This window comes from Danio rerio, chromosome 10 (assembly GCF_049306965.1).
Source record: "Danio rerio strain Tuebingen ecotype United States chromosome 10, GRCz12tu, whole genome shotgun sequence".
NCBI lineage: Eukaryota > Metazoa > Chordata > Actinopteri > Cypriniformes > Danionidae > Danio > Danio rerio.
The window spans coordinates 16,652,878-16,674,595 of record NC_133185.1 but is presented as its reverse complement, the minus strand read 5'-3'; the positions used below and the strand labels follow the sequence as shown (position 1 = coordinate 16,674,595).

The following is a 21,718-nucleotide window of genomic DNA, read 5'->3' as shown; positions in this document are numbered from 1 at the left end:
ATAGATAGATAGATAGATAGATAGATAGATGGATAGATAGATAGATGGATAGATAGATAGATAGATAGATAGATAGATAGATAGATAGATAGATAGATAGATAGATAGATAGATAGATAGATAGATAGATAGATAGATAGATAGATAGATAGATAGAAAGATAGAAAGAAAGAGATACATGATAGAAAGATTTTATAATAATTATCATTGCTGCAAATACATTGTATATTAATTAACATTGCTTCAAATGCAAATGCAAAATACAAATTTTTATCTGTTGTACCTGAACAGATGGTAAAATTGACCCCTTAAAAACAATATAAAAATTATACAAGGAACAAATCAAATAAAAGAGCACTAAAACTTACATATGCAAATCCTATTAAGTATATTGCGCGTAGACAAAACAAAACTAGAATTGTTGTGTAAAGCATCCATGTGGATGGATGGTTCAATGGATGCATAAATGGATGGATGGATGGATGAATAAAATCAAGCATGGATGGATGGACGGATGGATGGATAAAATGATGCATGCATGGATGGATGGATATATGGATGGACGGATGTATGTATGAATGAACATATGATGGATGCATAAAGGTATGGATGGATAAATTAATGCAAATAGATAGATGTATGGATATCAATATGGATGGTTGGATACATGTATGTATGGATGGACCCATAAATGTGTAGATGGATGCATGGATGAATGGATAAATGGATTCAAATGATGGATGATGGATGAAAGGATGGATGGACAAGGATGGATAGATGGATGGATGCATACATTGATATATGAACAAATGAATGCAGATAGATGGATGCATGCATGAATATTTAGATGGATGTTTGGATGGACAGATGATGGATACATGCATAAATGTATGCATGTATGTATGGATAAATGAATGCAGATAGATGGATGCATGGATGAATAGATAAATAGTTAGATGGATGGATGGATCAAGAAAAGGTGCACAGATGGATAGATGGATGAATGCATAAATAGTTGGATGTATAAATTAATGCATATGGATGGATGGATGGATATAGTTGGATGGACAGATTGATTAATTGATGATTGCTTGAATGGATGCATAGGTTGATGCATGCATTTAGGATTGAGTAGAGGAATGATGGATGCATGGATGGATGCATAGATTAATGGATGGATACATAAAGGGAAAGATGGATGGATCGATGGATGCTTAAGTGGATGGATGAATGAATTGATGGATGGATGGATGAATGTATGGAAATAAATGGCTGCATGAATGCATAGATAGTTAGATGGATGGACAGATATATGGAAAGATGGACAGATGATGCATACTTGGATAAATGTTTGGTTAAATGGATGCAGATAGAATAATGAATTAATGGATGGATAGATTGATGTATGTGAAATCAGATAGTTGAATACATATTTGGAATGATGGATGGACAGATGATGGATGAATGCATAAATGTATGTATGTATGGATGGATAAATAAATGTAGATAGGTAGATGTATGGATTGATAGATGAATGGTTGAATGGACAAATGGACAGATGGATAGATGAATGGATGCATAATGAATTAATGGATTATTGGATGCATGCCTATTTGGATTAATTCATAAATGGATGGATTGATATATGGATAAATCAATGGATTTTAGCAAAAGTTTAACCCAAATGTTGTTCTGCTGTTTGTTTTCAGTAAGGTCATGTGTTTCCACCCCTGGTCTGACATCACCCTCCCCCTGATGCAGCCTGCAGAGATCCGCAAAGTGATTGACAAGTGGGCAGATCTGACCGTAGAGCTCGGTGCTACATATGCATGGGTTCAGGTTAGTACATCTCATTCTTTCACTTCTGTTCTGATGCACCTGTTACTTTGCATTGACACAGAAAACACGTTATTCTGCACTAAAAACAGCTTTTGAGACACACGACTCATCTTAAAATGTGAGACTTTCTCTTTTTCTCACTGCGACTCTCTCTCTCTGGGTTTATAGCAACTTAATGAAACATTTGCACCATTTGTTGCCACAAGAAACACCCCCTGTAGAAGCACCAGAGTCACAGGGATGAGATTGCATAAGAGAGTGTGTATTTAAAAGAGTCAGAGGCAGGGACACCGCTCGATTGGGTTCTGTCCCAGTCTTCCTCATCAGCACTAATTGGATCAATTAAGAGCTGCTCTTCAGTCAGGCCGTCTCTGTGCTGATCAATGGTGGGCAACGTGGAGCGCTCCTCTGGCCTCTCTGGACACATTAGTGCTCCTGCAAGGGAATAATGGAGCACTTCAAAGGGTTGCAGGGATATGAATGTAGTGAATTAAGATGTTTGTGCCAAAAGACAGTTAACTTATGAGCGTGAGAGAGTTCCTTTGCCTCTGTGGCTTTTTTTCTACATACTATAGATTTAGTTTAACGAAGGAATTCTGCTTAGAGGTACCAAATCCTCACTCTTTTATCATTTTATATTTTTCTCTGAAGTCAGCTTATAATATATTTCTTGTGCCAAAAACAGCAATAACTTAGTTCTATATGACTTTTTATTGCTGTTCCTCAACAAATTCTGTGGATAAATGGCATCTATAGGGATTGGCTAAGCATCAAATATGGACTCTGTTCACTATTTTTTCCATACATAATTAAAAGAGGACACCCATTGACTACAAAGCACTACACGAAATACAGTAGTCGATACCAGATAATGCTGGAAAAGTTTATTCATACAGAGTGCATAAATTACAATTACAACAAAATTTAAATAACTTCTAACAGTGGAGAATAAGTATTCATTGGATTTACTTATTTTTTTAAGGTAAGTGGCTGCAAACAATTTATATGAGCTTATTTTTAACAAATTAAGTTTAATGTTACTAAATTTACCTTGCTTGTTTAAATTCACATGGAGATCAAAGACAGTACCTCTGGACTGGTCAACTGGGGTGGTGTTTTTTCCATTTATAAGATGGGGGACCAGAGGATGTGCTCCAATTGTAGGGGTATCACAGTCCTCAGCCTCCCGGTAAAGTCTAGTCTAAGCCAGGGTACTGGAGAGGAGGATCTGGCCAACAGTTGAACCTAGGACCCAATAGGAACAAAGCGGTCTGGTTCGGGGACCACAGGATTTCATCTCTGTTAATCGCAGATGATGTTGTTTTGTTGGCTTCCTTGAACATGGACCTTCAGCATGCACTGGGGCAGTTTGCTGCCGAGTGTGACACAGCTGGGATGAGAATCAGCACCTCCAACTACTTTTACCTATGGTCACGAGCTTTGGGTCATGACCGAAAGGACAATATCTCCGATACAAAAATTAGTTACCTTCGCAGAATGGCCTTTTGAAAAGGGTGAGGAGCTCTGTTACCCGGGAGATGCCTAGGGAGGTGTTCCAGGCATGTCCCATTAGGAGGAGGCCTCGGGGAAGACCCAGGACAAGCTGGAGGGACTATGTCTCTCTGCTGACTTGGGAATGCCTCTGGATCCCCTGGAGAAGCTGGAGGAAGTGTCTGGGGTGAGGGAAGTCTGGGGTTCTCTCCTAAGACTGCTGCCCCTGCGACCTGGCCTTGGAAAAGTGGTAGAAAATAAATGAATGAATGTTTAAATTCAACCCATATCGATTATTTTTGGCAACCACTTACCTTAAAAAAGTAAACCAAATGAATATATATATATAATATATATATTCCCTTTTAAACTCATCTGAATCAGCTAAACAAGGTATTTAGGATTTCTAGGTAAGCTCTAGGTCAGAGATGCCCAAACTAGGGCAACAGTGCTCGTGATTTATAATTTTAAGTAACTTTTTGTTTGTTTGTTTAATTTTTGAGACACAAAGAAGCAAATAAAATGAAATGATTCAATTAAATGTTGTGCTTGAATAATTCATCTATTCATTAATTCATTCATTTTCTTTTTGGCTTAGTCCCTTTATTAATTTGGGGTCGCCACAGCGGACTGAACCGCCAACTTATCCAGCATATGTTTTACGCAGCGGATGCCCATCCAGCTGCAACCCATTTCTGGGGAACATCCATACACACTCATTCACACTCATACACTACGGACAATTTAGCCTACCCAATTCACCCATACGGCAAGTCTTTGGACTGTGGGGAAAACCGGAGCACCCGGAGGAAACCCAAGAGAACGCAGGGAGAACATGCAAACTCCACACAGAAACATCAACTGACCCAGCCAAGGCTTGAACCAGTGACCTTCTTGCTGTGAGGCAACAACACTACTAGCTGTGCCACTGCGTTGCCTGTGCATGAATTAAATTTAAAAAAATTAATTAAACATCCTCGATAAGCAAATCAAGGGTATTCAATGTATTCAGCATTGATATAATTGTATTATAAAGGGGATTGTTTTTCTTTTATTGTGAGAAGTCCGTTATAAAATGTACAAAATTATTATTAATGCGATTACAGGATTTATTTCAATTTGTTTTTAAATATTAATAAATTATGATATTACCATCAAAATATTAATGTAATACTTTAGTTTGTTTGACTTAAACCCACCACCTTCAATTAAGTTTGGATTTTTGTCCTTCATAAGAAAAAGTTTTGCCACCCCTGCTATTGGTCAAAGCATTGTGCTTTTAGGCAGAAGTATGCAGGTTCAAATCTCTCAAAGGCTGATATCACGGCTGAATCAAATGCAATCGTCCAGATTTAAATGGTGCACCTGGTGTGAACTTGCATTATTGTAGTGCGCACTTGCTTCTTTAGGTACACTTAAATATAGGTTTTATGAAAATGTATAAAAGCTTGTGTCAGCTTTGTACCTAAATTGGCCCCTAAAACTTTTAGGGTTCACACTGTTACTCTTAAATGAACTACTAAAATGCCTATTTTGAGGGTAGATATGGTATAAAGCTGTCCCCATGAGGGCACTGCAACAGGGACAAGCTGTTGTGCCTCTAAATGTAATCTGTTTACACAATTCTTTGTACATATTCCTGCTGTGTTTATCTGACACCCTAATTATACACATCAAACAACCTAATTAAGGATCGTAGAAACTTCTCTCTTAAAGTTTGCATGAATCAGAAGTTGCCGAGACTTTTATTTTAGTATGTTGATGTACTTCCAACCGAAAATAAATATTGAGTGGGGGCGGGGCTTTCATTTGCGCATCAAATTTCTCATAGCAAACTAACAGTAAAAAGGGGCATGATTAAGAATATAGAAACTTTCCACATTTCCGTGTTTCAAGTAGTGGAAGTCGTCTTAGTTGGGTAAACTGGATAAAATAGTAGAACAAATATAATCTCATTTGCTGAAATAATAAAAGAAAAACTCCACGATGGTGTTATCAAGACTTTCAGAAAAAGGAAAAAAAAAAATGTGTGGGACTAATATAGAAGCCAGAAGAGAAAACAACATGAAATTTACTGTCCTGTCTACAGACGCATCATTAGAAACACCTTGCTCAAACGGGAATTAATTTTTTGTTTTATTTGCTGCAAAGATGATAAAATACATATGTAAACACAATGGAAAAAAAAATTAAAATAGTAAAAATGTTCAAGGATTTATGATTATGATGACCGTTAAAAGCAATATAGGCTCATTCTGAAAATGTAGCCCTATATACATTTCTGGAGATCATGAATTATGTAGCCAGAGCTACGTATGGTTGCATTTCATCTTTTTAAATGAACGCTACAGTGCGGTATGATGTTGTTACGCCTTACCTCATGTAGATGGCTTTTCCCCTGTTACCAGTTTGTATCTCTCTGGTGGATTTATGTGAGAACAGCAGGTACGAATGGCGCTCACAAGATAAATTTGAGATCTGAAAAAAAGTACACAGCAGCCTCTGGTGGATTCGCAAAAACAGCCAATAAAAAAAAAAAAAACGTACCTCCTCGGATGTATTTGGCGCTCTCCAAAATGTATATAGGGGTACGTATTCAGAATGAGCCTGGGTTGGTTAAAGGTGTCATAACAGTATTTTTAAAAGGGTCCAATGTGGCTGAAGTCGTCAAACATCAACAGAATAGCAGCCCCTCCAAACGTGCAGCAAATGGTCAGACTTTATTTGAAGATTACCCCAAAATCAACAGCAACAACAAAAATCTGTTACTTGCATAGATTAATTGTTCACATAGAATAACAATGTGTGCTAGCAAAATAAACCTTTAAAGGGTTCTCTCACAGCTTTTTTCCACTGCATTATTTATTTTTATTTTATTTTTTGCATAAGAAGGTTGCTGGTTCGTGTCCCGGCTGAGCCAGTCGGCGTTTTGTGTTTGCAGGTTTTTCTAATGTTCGTGTGGGTTTCCTCCAGGTGCTCCGGTTTCTCCTAAAGTCCAAATACATGTTTTATAGGTGAATTTAATAAACTAAATTGGCCATGGTGTATGACAGTGTGTGTGAAAGTGAGTGTGTATGAATGTTTTCCAGTACTGGGTTGCAGCTGGAAGGGCATCCACTGTGTAAAACGTGCTGGATAAGTTGGTGGTTCACTCTGCTGTGACGACCCTTGATGAATAAAGGACCAATGAAGGAAAATGAATGAATAAAGTTTGATCTGATTTTGAAGATTTGAAACCCAAATAAAACACATTAAACAGCTAATCAAGGTGTTCAGCATCAATAGGAACTTCCAGGTAACTTTGTTGTAGCTATTAAAACACTGTAGAGAAATGGCCTACCAGGTTCAGGATTTGACATCCCAGTCACAGAGCGGTGTCATTTAAAACAAAGTGAACTGAAGCAGTTTTAATTGAACTATTTGAAATAGTATGGCTTTTACTCTATTCTTCATCTATGTTAAGAAGCTTTGACACATCTACATTGTAAAAATGCACTATAGAAATAAAGATGAATGGATATGAATACATAGTCCAGTTAGTCACCTTCAGTGATTTTGCATTGCTAGCATTAGTATAAACAGCATAGGAAGCAGCATAAAAAAGCAGCTCTTCGATGTAGATGTGAGGTTTTGTCCAGTCCAACTGGGTTTTCAAAAATGCTTTTTGTATTGAATAAATCCTTCACTATGAAATTTCACTGGTCCCAATTCCAGTGCTACACAACTGCATATTAAACATCAAATGTAAAATGACTGGCTGTGATTGTGTTGCTCTACATGTAAGAAGTTATTTGTTAATGGTGTTTTTAACACCATTTGAATTTGTTTTCTCACAGAGATCACATCAATTATGGAACATTACTGTTAGGTTTAGGTTGGTTTAAAGATTGACTTGTATATGTCATTGTCAAAAAAAAAAAAAAAAAAAAGCACTTGAAATAAAAGATATCTCATTATTTTAGGCAACAGCATAGTTCAGCATACTGGGACATTTCTGCTTGTCCTGCAGCTCGTCCCACTAGAGTTTCTCAGTTAACAGCGGTGGTTATCTGCTCTCTGTTAAACACATCAGAGGATGTGTTTGGCCTCATCTTTGCGATTTACAGACCCTGAAGAGCGGCGACTTTAACCGAGTCAATATTTATCAACTAGAGTAGTCAAGGGCAGATCCTGCTTAAATCCTTTTATATCGCCCTTGAGGGAGGTGCCAGGAAGTCTTAAAACTCCCCTCTACAGGATGTTTCCTTTAAAACAGCAACATGTGCTCTGATCTCTTCATGTCTCAATAACAGAGTGCATGTTTTGTCTGCACCTGTGTGTGTTTTGGGTTGTTTCTGTATGCTTGTATACAGTTGCTGTGGCTTGTTATGTCTGGGTTATTTGACAGTAATGTCTTTTTTTCTCTCTTGTGTTTCAGATCTTTGAGAATAAAGGAGCCATGATGGGCTGTTCAAACCCTCATCCTCACTGTCAGGTACGCCGTCACCTTTTTACTTCACTGATTTGCCCTCCTCCTTCCAATTAGCGTTTGGCCCTGTCGACTCACAGAGGCAGGGAGAATGCTATTCTGTGGATTAAGAGCTATCCGCTGCAGTCTTCGACCATCTGGAAAGCTCTTTTTTAGGTTGAAATGGGTCTTTCACTGTCACCTCTGTGAAGAGACTGCTGACGAGACAAGGCTAATGCAAGCAGGAGCTTAAAAAACCTCCAATTAGGGAACTAGTGAGATATTGTAGGAGAATACGTCACCAAAATCGTCTTTTCGCTAGAAAATTATTCAGTCTTCAAGTTGAGCAGGCTTGTCTTATGGGGATTCTGGGATTTCTTTTTAAAAAGGAGGTTGCTGGGATGGCAGTGGGGTGGAAAACGGCAATGCTTTTATCAGTGTGATGCCGTTCTGTGTAGATGATGTGCTTTATTGACGTCTTCATGTTTCTGCTCTGACTCGGAGCGGCGAGGAACGTCTGTTTCCTCTCGTTTTACTTTTTCAGACCGTCTGTCTTAGCCTCGTTTCTTCTGAGCGCTGGAAGTCTGTCACTGTCGTGCCGTGACAGCACAGCAAGCCAGATTCGCTGGGTCGGCTCACACTGAGCTCAATCTCACGGAATTCATCAAGGCTTCATGTGCTCCACTAGGGGGCAGTGGAGTATTTTCAGATTCTTTCACATGAAATGCCTTTTTTTTTAAAGAAGCTGTCACAAACCACTCAGATTTGCCCTGTAATGCTGTCTTTGTAATAAACCACACTTGAAGAATGTAGGTTTAATGCACAGGCCATAGATTTATTGCCTCATTAAATGTAAGCTTTGATGCCAAAGTAGTGCACGGTGTGCTAACTTGTTAGGTTGTGATTGATATAGTTTATTTGGCTGGACAAAGTGAACTTGTTCAGAGGTTGAAAGAAATGCAGTTCGGTGCAAGTGTTTTATTTGGTTTGACAATAGCCACTATTGCCAGCTCAAGTCGACATCGATTTTTACATTTTAAACATTTGAAATAGAGTGTAAAACCATATTATTTTTACTTTCATTCATTTTGTTTTCGACTTAGTTCCTTTATTTTTTTCTTAAAAGGTTTTTAAATATGTTAATTATATAATAAAAGTTAAACATTTAAAATCGGCCACTTAGATTAAACAAGAAAATGTAGAGAAACGGAGAGAGAGAGAGAGAGAGAGAGAGATAGGTAGAAAGAAAGAGAGAACCCTCAAAAATGATGTTTGCTGCTTCAAACTATTTATTTAAAAATAGCTGTGCAATTCTTAAGTTTTTTTTTTTTTTTTTGCGACGACTTGTTTTATGTTCAATCCACTTAACTTTATAAAAACTAATACATTTACTTAGTTCCTTCATGTTGAGCCAACACAAATTGATTGCATGGAACCCAGCTTTTTTACACACACACACAGAGAGAGAGAGAGAGAGAGCGAGAACGAGAGAGATCTGTTTCTTTATATTTCATATAGTTGCAGATAATCTAATAAATAAATACTAAAATGCATGTTCTGTCTGGGTGCTTCGGTTTCCCCCAAAGACATGTGCTATAGGTGAATTTAATAAGCTAAAATGACTGTAATGTATATGTGTGAATGCAGGAGTGTATGGGTGTTTCAGTGTTTAGTTGTGGCTTAAAGGGCATACGCTGCATAAAACATATGCTGGATAAGTTGGTGGTTCATTTCGCTGTGACTATCCCTGATTAATAATGGGACTAAGCCAAAAAGAAAATAAATAAATGAATGAATAAATAATAAAAGCAGTAAAATATTAATGCTACAATAAAAACTAAAAATTTAATTAAAATAAAATAATATCTGTAGAACTCACTAAACTTGTCACGATCACCAGCAATCCAGGCTTACAGATCGCTGGTAAACACGCACCTTCACCCAGACTACAATTCTCAGGTCAACCATGGCTTGTTTTTATATGTATATATGATTAAGATGTAATGTTTTGGCTGTGTTTTGGAGCTTCATGTGGAGCTTCCTTTGTTTTTATTCTCCTGGCTAGTTCATGTGCTAGTGATGTTTGTCTGTAAACCAGTAAAGCTCAGCCACGGATCTCGCTTCACCTTTTGGTACCCTTTTGTTATGCTAGATCTCCTTTGAAAAAAGTACCCAAAAATTGGTACAGTACAGTTTGCTTTTTGGTTTCTTTTGACAGTGGAAATGGCCATCAAAGCATACTGAACAGTACCGTACCACTCAGTTGAAATAGGCCATTTATGAACTACGTATTCCATCATCCACCTTACACACCTGTTCCAGAATCACTGTTGATTACACACACACAGCTGGCAGCTGATCTAAGACTGATTACATAGACTATATAGACCACTCACAATAGCCCCTTTCACACATACAGACCTTTCTGGAAAATTAACGGCAATTTTCCGGTAACGGTATTTTCCTTTTTGAAAATACCGTTAAATTCGTTCTGGCTATTTTCCGGAAAGAGAAGTTGTAACATTACCGGTAATTTGCCGGAATGCTGCATTGTGTGAATGCAGAAGGAAGATTGCTGGAAAGAGCGTGTGCACATCTAGAACGTGCTGACGTGAGACGTCTACTTTAGCCAATCAGAACATTCAGACATATTCACATCCGCGCAGTTTATGAGAATAAAAGCCTTTGAATATTTTTCCAGTCACATTTAGCTGCTGGATGTTAGTCAGATAACGTTTATATGTTCATCTTCCTTTCTTCAGTTGCTTTGAGCGTCTTATCGTGTGTGTCCAAGAAACAGCTGGTGTACATGTACATCTTGACAAGCGAAAGTGTTTCTATATGTTATCATCGAAGTTGTTCACAATACTGATCCATCCACAAAGGTTGTAATGTAGTCAAATGTTTACAAATACAAGCGCAGCCATCTAGAGCTCATTTCTGGTTAATGATTACAGAATTTACCGGTATTTTGGAATGGATGTGTGAATGGTCTTTTCTGGAAAAATTCTGTCCTCGCTTGTGTGAACAGCACGTTTTGGAATTAACCGTTAAAGTCGTTCCGTAAATTTTCTGGATATTTACCAGTATCACTGTGTGAAAGGGGCTATTGACACACACATTGCTGAGTCTTGTCGATTAAACCCTGTAGCATTACGAAGCGTTCTTCTAGTTTAGGCTTTCTGCCTTTGACCCTTGTCTTGTTCACCTGTTTACCTTGTCTGCCGCCTGTATCAACCATTTGCCTTTGGCTTGACGATTATTTACGAATTTCCCTGTATGTACCCGTTTGCTCCTGCCTATCTGACATTTCTAAAGAAAGCTGCATGTGAATTCTCACTCCATTTTCAACCGACACCCCTGTGGATACAAAATAGATAACACTAAAAATACGGATTTAAAACAAAAATGCTGCAGCACACATCTGAAATGGGGCTAAAATTAAATAAAATAAAAATAGCTCACAAATCTAAAGCTTAAACCATAATAATCTCTGCACATCAAATTGAGATAGACCTTTTTCTTGGCTGGTGCATGAAGGACGCCATAGCAACCAGCGTCTTCCAGTAGAATGGTTGGAACTTCCGTTTATAGCTTTTACAATTGGTAATTTGCGCTCCGAAAATAGGTTTTAATAGCGTTTTTAATAATTACAGAGTGTTTTTGTGACACACAACTTAGAATTGTTTCTGTTAAAGCCGTTATAATCTGTCAGATGTGGTTCAAGCGTGTCAGAAATACGAGAAAAACGTTTTCCTAGTTCACGTGTCTGCCGTCAGAAATACAGGCCCAATCCCAATTCTATTTTTGTACCCCTACCCCTTTCCCTTAGCCTTTGCAACTGAGGGTTAAGGTGAAGTGCTTCAAAATATACCCCTAAGAATTGGGACAGCACTACATCACCTGCACACACCATCATATGTCCTCACGATCTCTTCTTCAAATGAGTTCAGATGATGGTAATTACTGTAGTGATTCCAGTTGTGTTATCTTTTGGTATTATCTTCAGGAAATCACTGAAGCCATGTGTTATGTTATCATAATGATATAATGTGGCAATAAGATCGTAACAGTACTGTGCATTTACACAGTGGCCATATTCATTAATGTAAACACACCAAAAACAACACTAACATTAGAGCAGACACTGTAAAAAGCCCATTCCCAGCCACTAGACTTTTCGGACAGGGTATTCTGGTGTCATTGAGTGTCAGAATGTTGTGAGACTGCTGTACAGAAGTTATTATTGGGGATTATAGATCATGAATAGGTCTCAAAATTTAGCACACACGCACGCACACACACACACACACACACACACACACACACACACACACACACACACACACACACACACACACAAACACACATACATATACACACACACACAAGCAATACTTCACTGCATTATAGAGCAAACCAGATTAGTGGCATGAAACTTAACAGGTATATAAGTCATGCAATTTACAAAAATGATCAATAATTGTCTGTTATTGATACTCTGATAGTTGGTTTGCTGTTTATTCTAATAGCGAACTGTTTATGTTTCATTTTGTGTGTTGTTTATTTGTGTTTTTCTGTCATTTCGAAATGACTATAGCCTTTATTTTCACTTTGTCACAGTTATTAAATCAGTGTTTCAGTGGGACATACAGGCTATGTGTGTGTTTCAAACATTTTGATGAATTACATTTGTTTGGGCTGATTAGATATTTGAAAGAAAGAGAAACTGTTGACTTCAGCGATGACGAGGCTTCATTTAAATGGAAGAAGATCCCATCTGACAACGAGGGGAAAATGCCTCACAGCAGCTGTTTTCCATCCTATTAGATTGCATTTCTTTAAATAATCAGTCCAGGAGATGGTGCTGATGGACAGCAGTATTAGTTCAAAGATGATAAAAGCAGGTAAAATAGATTAAAACTATCGTTTCAAAGCTGTCCAAATGTGACTGTTTACATGCATCAGCTGCCGACCGGAAGCATTCTCCTTGCGCATACACGCAAATCATAATGGGTAATTTTGCATTATAAGAAAAAGGTCTATAGACTAAAATATTTGAACATAAGAAATCACCACAGTTGTTCAGTTGAATATTTATTAATTTGGTAACACTTTACAATTAGGTTGTATTAGTTAATGCATTTACTATAACATGAGCAAACATTTAACAACACATTATTACAGCATGTGTTCATGTTAGTTAATGAAAATACAGTTATGTTGATAACTCATTACTAATGTTAACAAGCATGAATTTGGATGCTAATAATGCATTAGTAAATATTTAACTATGATTAATAAATGCTGTACAAGTATTGTTAATAGTTAATGTTAGTAAATAAATACACCAATTAATGAAACCTTATAGTAAAGTGTCACCATTCATTTGACTTAAGTCTTAATCGCCCCCTTAGCACCACCGCTTCTTTCCACCACCTCCCTCGTGCATCAGTATATGACAGCCCAGGATGTGGCATCAATCATCGACCTCGACCACACAATCAACATCCCAGCTTTCACAGCGCAGCCCAGATACAATCAGCCGTAAGCCGCTCTTAACTTTCTCATATGATTTTATCAATGGACGCTGCTAAATATGAGTCAATAAATCCTCTTTCCTGTGCGCGTGTGGCCCCATGGAGAGACCGCAGCTCTGTGTGGCTTAGGTCTCTGTTGGCCGGCGGGAGCTCAGCTTTACCCAGCATGCCCTGGGAGAGATGGATAAGCTGCATGGATCCGGCAGCCCACCTTCTCCTGGATGAGAGTGTTTGCGGAGAGGGAACGAACGAACGCATGAATGCTGGCTGTCTGTGTTGATCTGTGTCTTTTTCTCTCTGTCTGTCCCACGCTTTCTCATATCATCCATAACCACCCACCCCTGAGCAAACACAAAACATCAGCTCAGGGAAACAGAGACTTATCTGTCTCCCGAAATGATCATCGCGGTGCTGTTTTGTGAATTTTGTCAAATGTTTTATTGCAGAGGTCGTTTTACACAGTGTTTTGAGCTCATTTAAAAGGCAAGACAGTGCTGGTCAATAGGATAATTAATTCACTAATAGCTGTAACCATGCTTCAACAGTTGATTTATTAAATTAAGAATTTATTAAATTATGAATTGGAGGATTACATTACAGGATTACATGATCACATGATTTCTAAAAGATGACACGGTGGGTCAATGGTTAGCACTGTCACCTCAAACCAAGAAGGTCGCTGGTTCGAATCCCAGCGGGGCCAGTTGGCATTTCTGTGTGGAGTTTGCATGTTCTTCCAGTGTTTGCCTCCAGGTACTCTGGTTTCCCCCACAGCCTAAAGACATGTGGTATAGGTGGATTGAATAAACTTAATCATCCGTAGTCTATGTGTGTATGTGTGTGACTGAGAGTGTATGGATGTTTTATAATACTGGGTTGTGGCTGGAAGGACATCTGCTGCTTAAAACACTGGAATACTGGAATAGTTGGCAGTTCATTCCTCTGTTGCGACCTCTGAAATAGAGACTAAGCCGAAGGAAAATTAATAAATGAGGTGTGATTTCTAAAATGTCATGTTTGAAAAGGTTAAAATTTTTATGAAATGTTGCATTCATATAGAAGATTTGCTTACTTTTTAAATATAAATTAAATCCATGTGTATGCAAATGCTATGACGTATATGCTTTGTTTTCACAATCTTTTGAAATGTAAATCATAAAAGTCACCTTACTTTATGCACCACGAATTCAAAATTGTAAAACTGATTTCAGAGGTACTAAGAAGGCCCCACAACTTTCACTCTAAATATTTTTAAACAAAACTGTAATAAAAAAATAGCAAATTACACTAAGATTTGAGTTAGGTAAATTTAATCTTTTTAAAACCATTCAGACTGGATGGTGAAGAGTTAGAAAAGTGCAAGGCATAGGTGGGATACTAACAAAAAAAAGGAGTTATGCATATGTTGTTCCAGTTTTGTGTCTAATATACATCTTTAAATGGACACAGCTACTGACATACCACATTGAAATATAAAGGGCTCGCATAATTTAAAGCAACAAACAAAATTGTGTAGAAGCTTTGTCTTTTCAAAGATTATTACTTGTGTTGTAAATTTCTCTGTCTGGCTCATGTCACCAAAACTTTTGTGAAATTCCAAGATGAGCCAAAAACCAAGGAGAACTTTCAAATATCTTGAAAGCAGAATTCTTTAATAAAAGGAATTTAGCATCGCTGTGGCATCATCAAAAGAACTCTCAACTGGTACAGCAGACACTCGTTTTAAATACATTGTTACCGACATTGATACATGTAGGTGGGGACAGTTTAAAACAAAGCATGTGAATGAAGTGTTGTTGTCGGCAGGGTAAATTGCTTTTCCAGATAAGTACCTATTCACAATACATTTTAACATGAAAACAGTGTGCAAATGTTGTTCTGGAGACAGAACCTGTGTGACCAGTTGACCGCTTTGACCATTTGTTAGAAGACAGTAGACACAATTGTGCTGTAAAACTGATAATTTGCATCACCTTGGAGACAGTCAGGGCTTAGGAAACCAAGGCATTTTAAGGTATGTCACACCCTAAAAAGCAAAGAATATAACTTTTCAGTTATATATGGATTATATAAATTTATATTCCCACACTTGGAAACAATGCAAACCAGGCTAGTAGACTGAAATATAAAAATAAAAGTACCTCAAATTCCCTGTTTGATTAGATAGATTGCACAATCTGGATTCACTGGTCAGATGCGCAATTGTTTTTATTTATTTAATTTTTTTATTTTCACTACGCTTACTGCGATTATTAAATTATCTGTTTGATTAGATAAATTACACAAGCTGGATTCACCGGTCAGATGTACAATTGTATTGAATTTATAATTTTTTTTTTCATTACAATGACTGCAATAAGTAAGTAAGAAGTAATGTGTATTTATATGGCGCATTTACAGTGCATCCAGACAGAATTTATAGCGCTTCACTTTTTCATTTTTTAATGTTATAGCGTTATTTCAAAATGGATTAAATTTATTTATTTCCACTTAATTCTACACACAATACCTCATAATAACTATGTAAAAAAACTATTTAAATTTATTTGAAATCGTTGCAACAACAGTGGGCTGCAGGGTGATATGGCTGTGGCAATATATGTGGAAATTTTGAGAAATCGCTCAAGCGGACAAGCTCAATAATTAAACCCTTTGTGTTTACTGTTATGAACTTGATGAAAATGCATCGTAATAACAGTTGCAAACAAAGCCTTTTAGTTAGTCATGTGTTTTGAAGGAAATAAGACACACTACATGTCTATAGTGTGTCTTGTATAGTTGACATGCAGTTGCAAAGTTACTTATAAGTCAACAGCTTTTACAGGAAAATTGCTTTAAAAAGTGTGAAAATGAGCAGTCTTCTCCTTTTGTGATTCTGCTCCACGTCCCAAACTCACTGACTTGTGGTTGCTATGTTCCCTGTTTTATTAGATAGATAGATTGCACAAGCTGGATTTACTGGTCAGATGCATAATTGTTTTTATTTTATTTTATTTTTTTCACTACACTGACTGTGATTACTAAATTTAATTTGAATAGATATATTACACAAGCTGGATTCACTGGTTGAACTTACCACATTTGAACTTACCACATTTAGTTATTTAGCAGACGCTTTTATCCAAAGCGACTTACAAATGAGGACAAGGAGTTTTTAATAATTTTTTGAAGACAGCGAGTGACTCTTGTTCTGATGCATTTAGGGAGTTCATTCCACCAACTGGGCAAATTGAGCGCAATAGTTCAGGAAAGTGATTTCTTCCATCTTTGGGATGGAACCACGAGGCGACGTTCATTCATAGAACGCAAGTTTCTGGAGGGCCTATAAATATGCAGAAGTGAGAGCAGATAAGATGGGGCGCAGCCAGAAATCGCTTTGTAAGCAAACATCAGATCTTTGAATTTGATGCGAGCAGCAAATGGCAGCCAGTGTAAACGGATGAGTTGCGGGTTGACATGTGCTCTTTTAGGTTCATTAAAGACCACTCGTGCTGCTGCGTTCTGAAGCAGCTGAAGAGGTTTGATGGAGCTAGCTGGGAGCCCAGCTCGTAGAGAGATGCACAATTGGTTAGATGCACAATTGTTTTTTTTTATTTAATCTTTTTTCACTACACTGACTGCCATTACTAAATTCCATTTGATTAGATAGATTACACGAGCTGGATTCACTGGTCAGATACACTTTTTTTTGCTTTTTTTTCAGCAAACTTTGAATATATTTACTTCATGTTATGGAAACCGGGTTAGTGAGAAAGCAAGCACATGAAAAGAATGTGAATGGCAACTGTGATCAAAATCTGTGCTTTGGTAAGACAGAGCAAATCTATGAATATATCGTGCTGTTTTTCAACACACCCTATGCGTTTTTAATTAATCAGACAATGAGTAGGTAGTCTTTCATGCTTGTTAGGACACACTTAATCACAAGGTCATCTACAGCATAAAAAAAATCTAATTAAATCCATTCGTGACAACATTTAGAAATGGTTAAAAGCGGACAAGCTCAATAATTAAACCCTTTGTGTTTACTGTTATGAACTTGATGAAAATGCATCGTAATAACAGTTGCAAACAAAGCCTTTTAGTTAGTCATGTGTTTTGAAGGAAATAAGACACACTACATGTCTATAGTGTGTCTTGTATAGTTGACATGCAGTTGCAAAGTTACTTATAAGTCAACAGCTTATACAGAAAAATTGCTTTAAAAAGTGTGAAAATGAGCAGTCTTCTCCTTTTGTGATTCTGCTCCACGTCCCAAACTCACTGACTTGTGACAACATCCCCAGTTAATCCCAACATAAACTAACGTTGTGTATAATGTCGTCTTATCTATGAATTTGCATACACTGCTAGGCCGATAGCAGAGAAAATGGCACAGTGAGAGATTGCCGGTCAGTAGTGAAACGTGTGATTGACATTCTCTTGGAGCTCCGACTGATGCCTTTCCAAACGGCAAGTCAATCTGCCACTCTCCACGGGCATCGACACAAGCATGAAATAAATAGTATAAGCGCACGTCAGGAAACGTCAATCATCTCAGGCATCTGTTAAGAATAGACATATGAAAACTCTGGAGAACTGTAGCGTTCAGGATGCATCGCCTGCAGGTCAGGTCTGGAAATCATAGCAGCACAATTCTTTTTAATATCACTGATATTGTCACTGCTAGCATATTTACTGACTGTCAGACATGTTCCTTCATGGTTCTCAACTGGTTTGGCTATGAATCCTACATATTCCTATGGCTATTAAGCTACAATTCAAAGTTATTGTAATTCATAAAGACGTTTGGCACACTCTCTCTCTCTCTCTCTCTCTCTCTCTCTCTCTCTCTCTCTCTCTCTCTCATTCTCTCTATACGTCTCTCACACACTGCAGGTTTTGTTTTTATGAATTGTGGGGACATTCCATTGGTTTTACTTGTTTTTTTTGTACAAACCATACTTTCTATTGCCTTACCAATACATATAACCTATACCTCTTACTGGAAATGGTGCAGTTTTTCATTCTGGGGGAAAAATGCTGTTTGATTTATAAGCCTTTTGAAATCAGCATTGTCCTCATAATTCTACAATCTCCTTGTAATTCTTGTGTCATCATGTGAAAATACACATTTATGTCTTGATATGACACACACACTTTAAGTGGACTTTCCATAGACATAATGATTTTTTTACACTTTCGAAATGTTGCTAATGTTTTTATGTCTGTAAAGCCAGATATAGACAGAGTTTCTTTTCTTTCTTCTCAAAGATCTATGTCAGAAGCACACACTGGTAGCTTTTATTGTTTTACTAAAGAACAATGTTTTGTTGTTATTGAGTGAACACAAACAAATGTAGAATCTTTAAAGGTTTGAAAGTTGTATGAATATCTGGGTATTTTTAGCATCAAAAATGAAGAAGTATCCTACTTTAAAGCAATAGTTCACCCAAAACTGAAAACTCTGTCATCATTTACTCACCATTTACTTGTTCCGAACTTGTTTGACTGTTAAACACAAAACAAAATGATTATAAGAAAGCTGGAAGCACTTAAACTAAATTTTTAATAAAGTTGAAACCATTGACTGCAATTGTTTTTGTTTATGGGTGACAATACCGGTTTTCAACATTTTTCAGAATTTTGTTATTAACAAAATAAATAAACTCTTAAATGTTTAGAGACACTTGAGGGTGAGTGAGTAGTGAGTAAATTTTCATTTCTGGTGAGCTATCCCTCTAAGAGCAAATGATTGCAGTGGTGTCTTCATCTTTTCAGTTTCTACTCTTCTTGTTTAAGCCAAATGGCTAGTTTACCCCAAAATTTTTATTTACTCACTGTTTACTCACATGCAACGTGGTGGCATAGTAGGTAGTACTGTTGCCTCACAGCAAGAAGTTCACTGGTTTGAGCCTCGGCTGGGTCAGTTGGCATTTCTGTGTGGAGTTTGCATGTTCTCCCCTTGTTTGCACGTGGTACAGGTGAATTGGATATGTTAAAACTGTCCGTAGTGTATGTGTGTGAATGAGTGTCCATGTTTTCCAGTGATGGGTTGCAGCTGGAAGGGCATCAGTTAACCCCCATACATGGCGTTACTTTAAATTAAACAGGATGACAAATGATTCCACTAATAGATGGTTCATTTAATACTAAAACATGTTTTTTACTCTGCAAAAAAAAAAAAATATTACCAAAGAAGCAGGTATCTGAGAAGAACCTCAAATTCACACAACAACATTACAATGAGATAATGGCGGTCAATGTAACACTCAAATGTTTCCAGGCCAAACTGTCCAAAACCTTCACAAATTCACAAAAAAACAACAACATCCAAACTGATCTCAAACCCGTCCAAATTTTGCCAACACGCTTCAGTCATTTTTTTTTTCCAGCACAATCAAATTCTAAACCTACTGAAATATGTTTAATGTCTTACATAACCAAGAGTAAACAAATTTAATTTGAAGCAAAAGTATTACAATAAATAAAAAATAAAAATAAATATAGATAAAGCCCCCTTTAGAATGTTTTTCTTTTTTAAATATTTCCCAAATGTTTAACAAAGCAAGGAAATTTTATAGTATGTCTGATATTATTTTTAAATTTTAAACACCATTTTAAGGAATACATTATTTGCCCATTTAAGCAAATATTTTTTTTTCAATAGTCTACAGAACAAATCGTCATTATACAATTACTTGCCTAATTACCGCCTAGTTAGTCTAATTAACCTAGTTAAGCCTAAAAATCACTTTAAGCTGTATAGAAGTGTCTTGAAAAATATCTAGTCAAATATTATTTACTGTTATGACAAAGATAAAATAAATGAGTTATTAGAAATGAGTTATTAAAACTAGTATGTTTAGAAATATGTTGAAAAAATCTTCTCTCTGTTAAACAGAAATTGGGGAAAAAATAAATGGGGCTAATAATTCAGCAGGGTTAATAATTCTTACTTCAACTGTATATGAAATATATTAAAACATAACACATAGAAATACAATTTTAAAGTGAATTTATTTAATTAAAATGTGTTTGTTTTAATTTGCACACATTTGTACTATTTAAAGCTCAAATGTTTGAAGCAGTTAACTAATATTTACGAGTTCAGCTGACTCTTTTTTTTTTTTTTTTTTAATCTAATAAGTTCAGCCAAGTAAAACTTTAACATAAGTTGTCAACACATTTAATTCAGATAAGTAACTTAGGATTAAGTTATTATTACTATTAAGGTTTGATAACTAATTGGCAAAATATTTTTTACAGTGTGGTTCTTTCCACCTTTACCAACTTGTTTCTAATGTTTTGTGTTCAATAAAAGAAAGAAACTTAAACAGGTGTGTGACAACTGAAGGATGAGTAAAATGTTGACATTATTTAAAATTTTAAATGAATTTTTGCTTTTACTGATTGAGTGGACATATAAAGTTGCTGTTTGATGTCAATGAATGGGGAGCATTTGTGTGTCCTGGCTTATGTACGGTTACCACACAGACTAGCCATTAATAGCCGGTCCGTTATGGATAGTGGGATTTGTCCTGTACAATTGAAAAAAAAAATATTTAAAAATGTGATTAATCGACTTACAATTTTTTGTTTGAAGGTTAATAGGTAGCTGACTTTTAGAATGAGCACTAATGAACATGGTCTCTGACCACAGATACTGACTTAAGAGAACGTGTTTCTCTTGACCTGTGTCTGACAGAGACATCAACTGTTTTCCCACACATTTTTCTAAAATCAAAGTGGGACATCTCACAAAAACAGTCTGTGACCCATTCAAAATGGTTTTGTGACCCACTTTGGGTTTGCGACACACCAGTTGAGGAACATTTGTTCTAGAGAATAATGGAGAACTGGTGTTTTCATTTTTCAGTGGTTCAAAACTTGCCCTTAAAGGCTGCTGGACGAGTGTGTAAAGACTGCACAATTAGTTCTCCCTCCTTTGATGCTTCCTTCATCTCTCGTTTTTGATCCATCATTCCTGACATTCAACAACATGTTCATACAGTAACAAAACATCACAGTGTTGATGCAAATATGATCTGTTCCAGCTTGGCAAAACTGTAGAAACGGACCATGTTTTGTTTAAAATAATAAACTCAATATTAACAGCTTGTTTGTTTAACTGTTGCATAAATTGAGAATCTGTTCATGTGCTTATATTACAAAAAGCATCACTCTTGCTTAATATTTCTTAACTGTGTGCTTGTACAGATTATTTTAGAAATTACAGTGGTTAGCACTGTCACATCACAGCAAGAAGGTAGCTGGTTTAATGCAAAAACAATTGACCTTAGTCTTGGTGTAGGTGAGGGTTTTCTCCAGATGCTCTGGTTTCCCCATCACAATCTCACGGCAATTCGTAACTTTTTCATTTAGTGGCTAATTCGTATGAATTCGTACGATCTAATTCGTA

General features: G+C 36.7%; 1 protein-coding gene across 5 annotated transcripts in view; it reads left to right on the top strand.

Annotated features, from left to right (window-relative positions):
* Nucleotides 1-21,718, top strand: part of galt (galactose-1-phosphate uridylyltransferase) — a 225,559-nt gene that overhangs the window by 16,433 nt on the left and 187,408 nt on the right. For 3 of the 5 annotated variants that reach the window (XM_073914180.1, XM_073914179.1, NM_001328380.1), the window contains exons 5-6: nucleotides 1,710-1,839; nucleotides 7,748-7,804. In XM_073914180.1, the coding sequence (XP_073770281.1) occupies nucleotides 1,710-1,839; nucleotides 7,748-7,804 (187 nt within the window). Of the gene's footprint in view, nucleotides 1-1,709; nucleotides 1,840-7,747; nucleotides 7,805-13,194; nucleotides 13,334-13,422; nucleotides 18,715-21,718 lie in introns of those variants that run through there. The other 2 variants (XR_012385978.1, XM_073914181.1) reach the window with 2 other exon arrangements.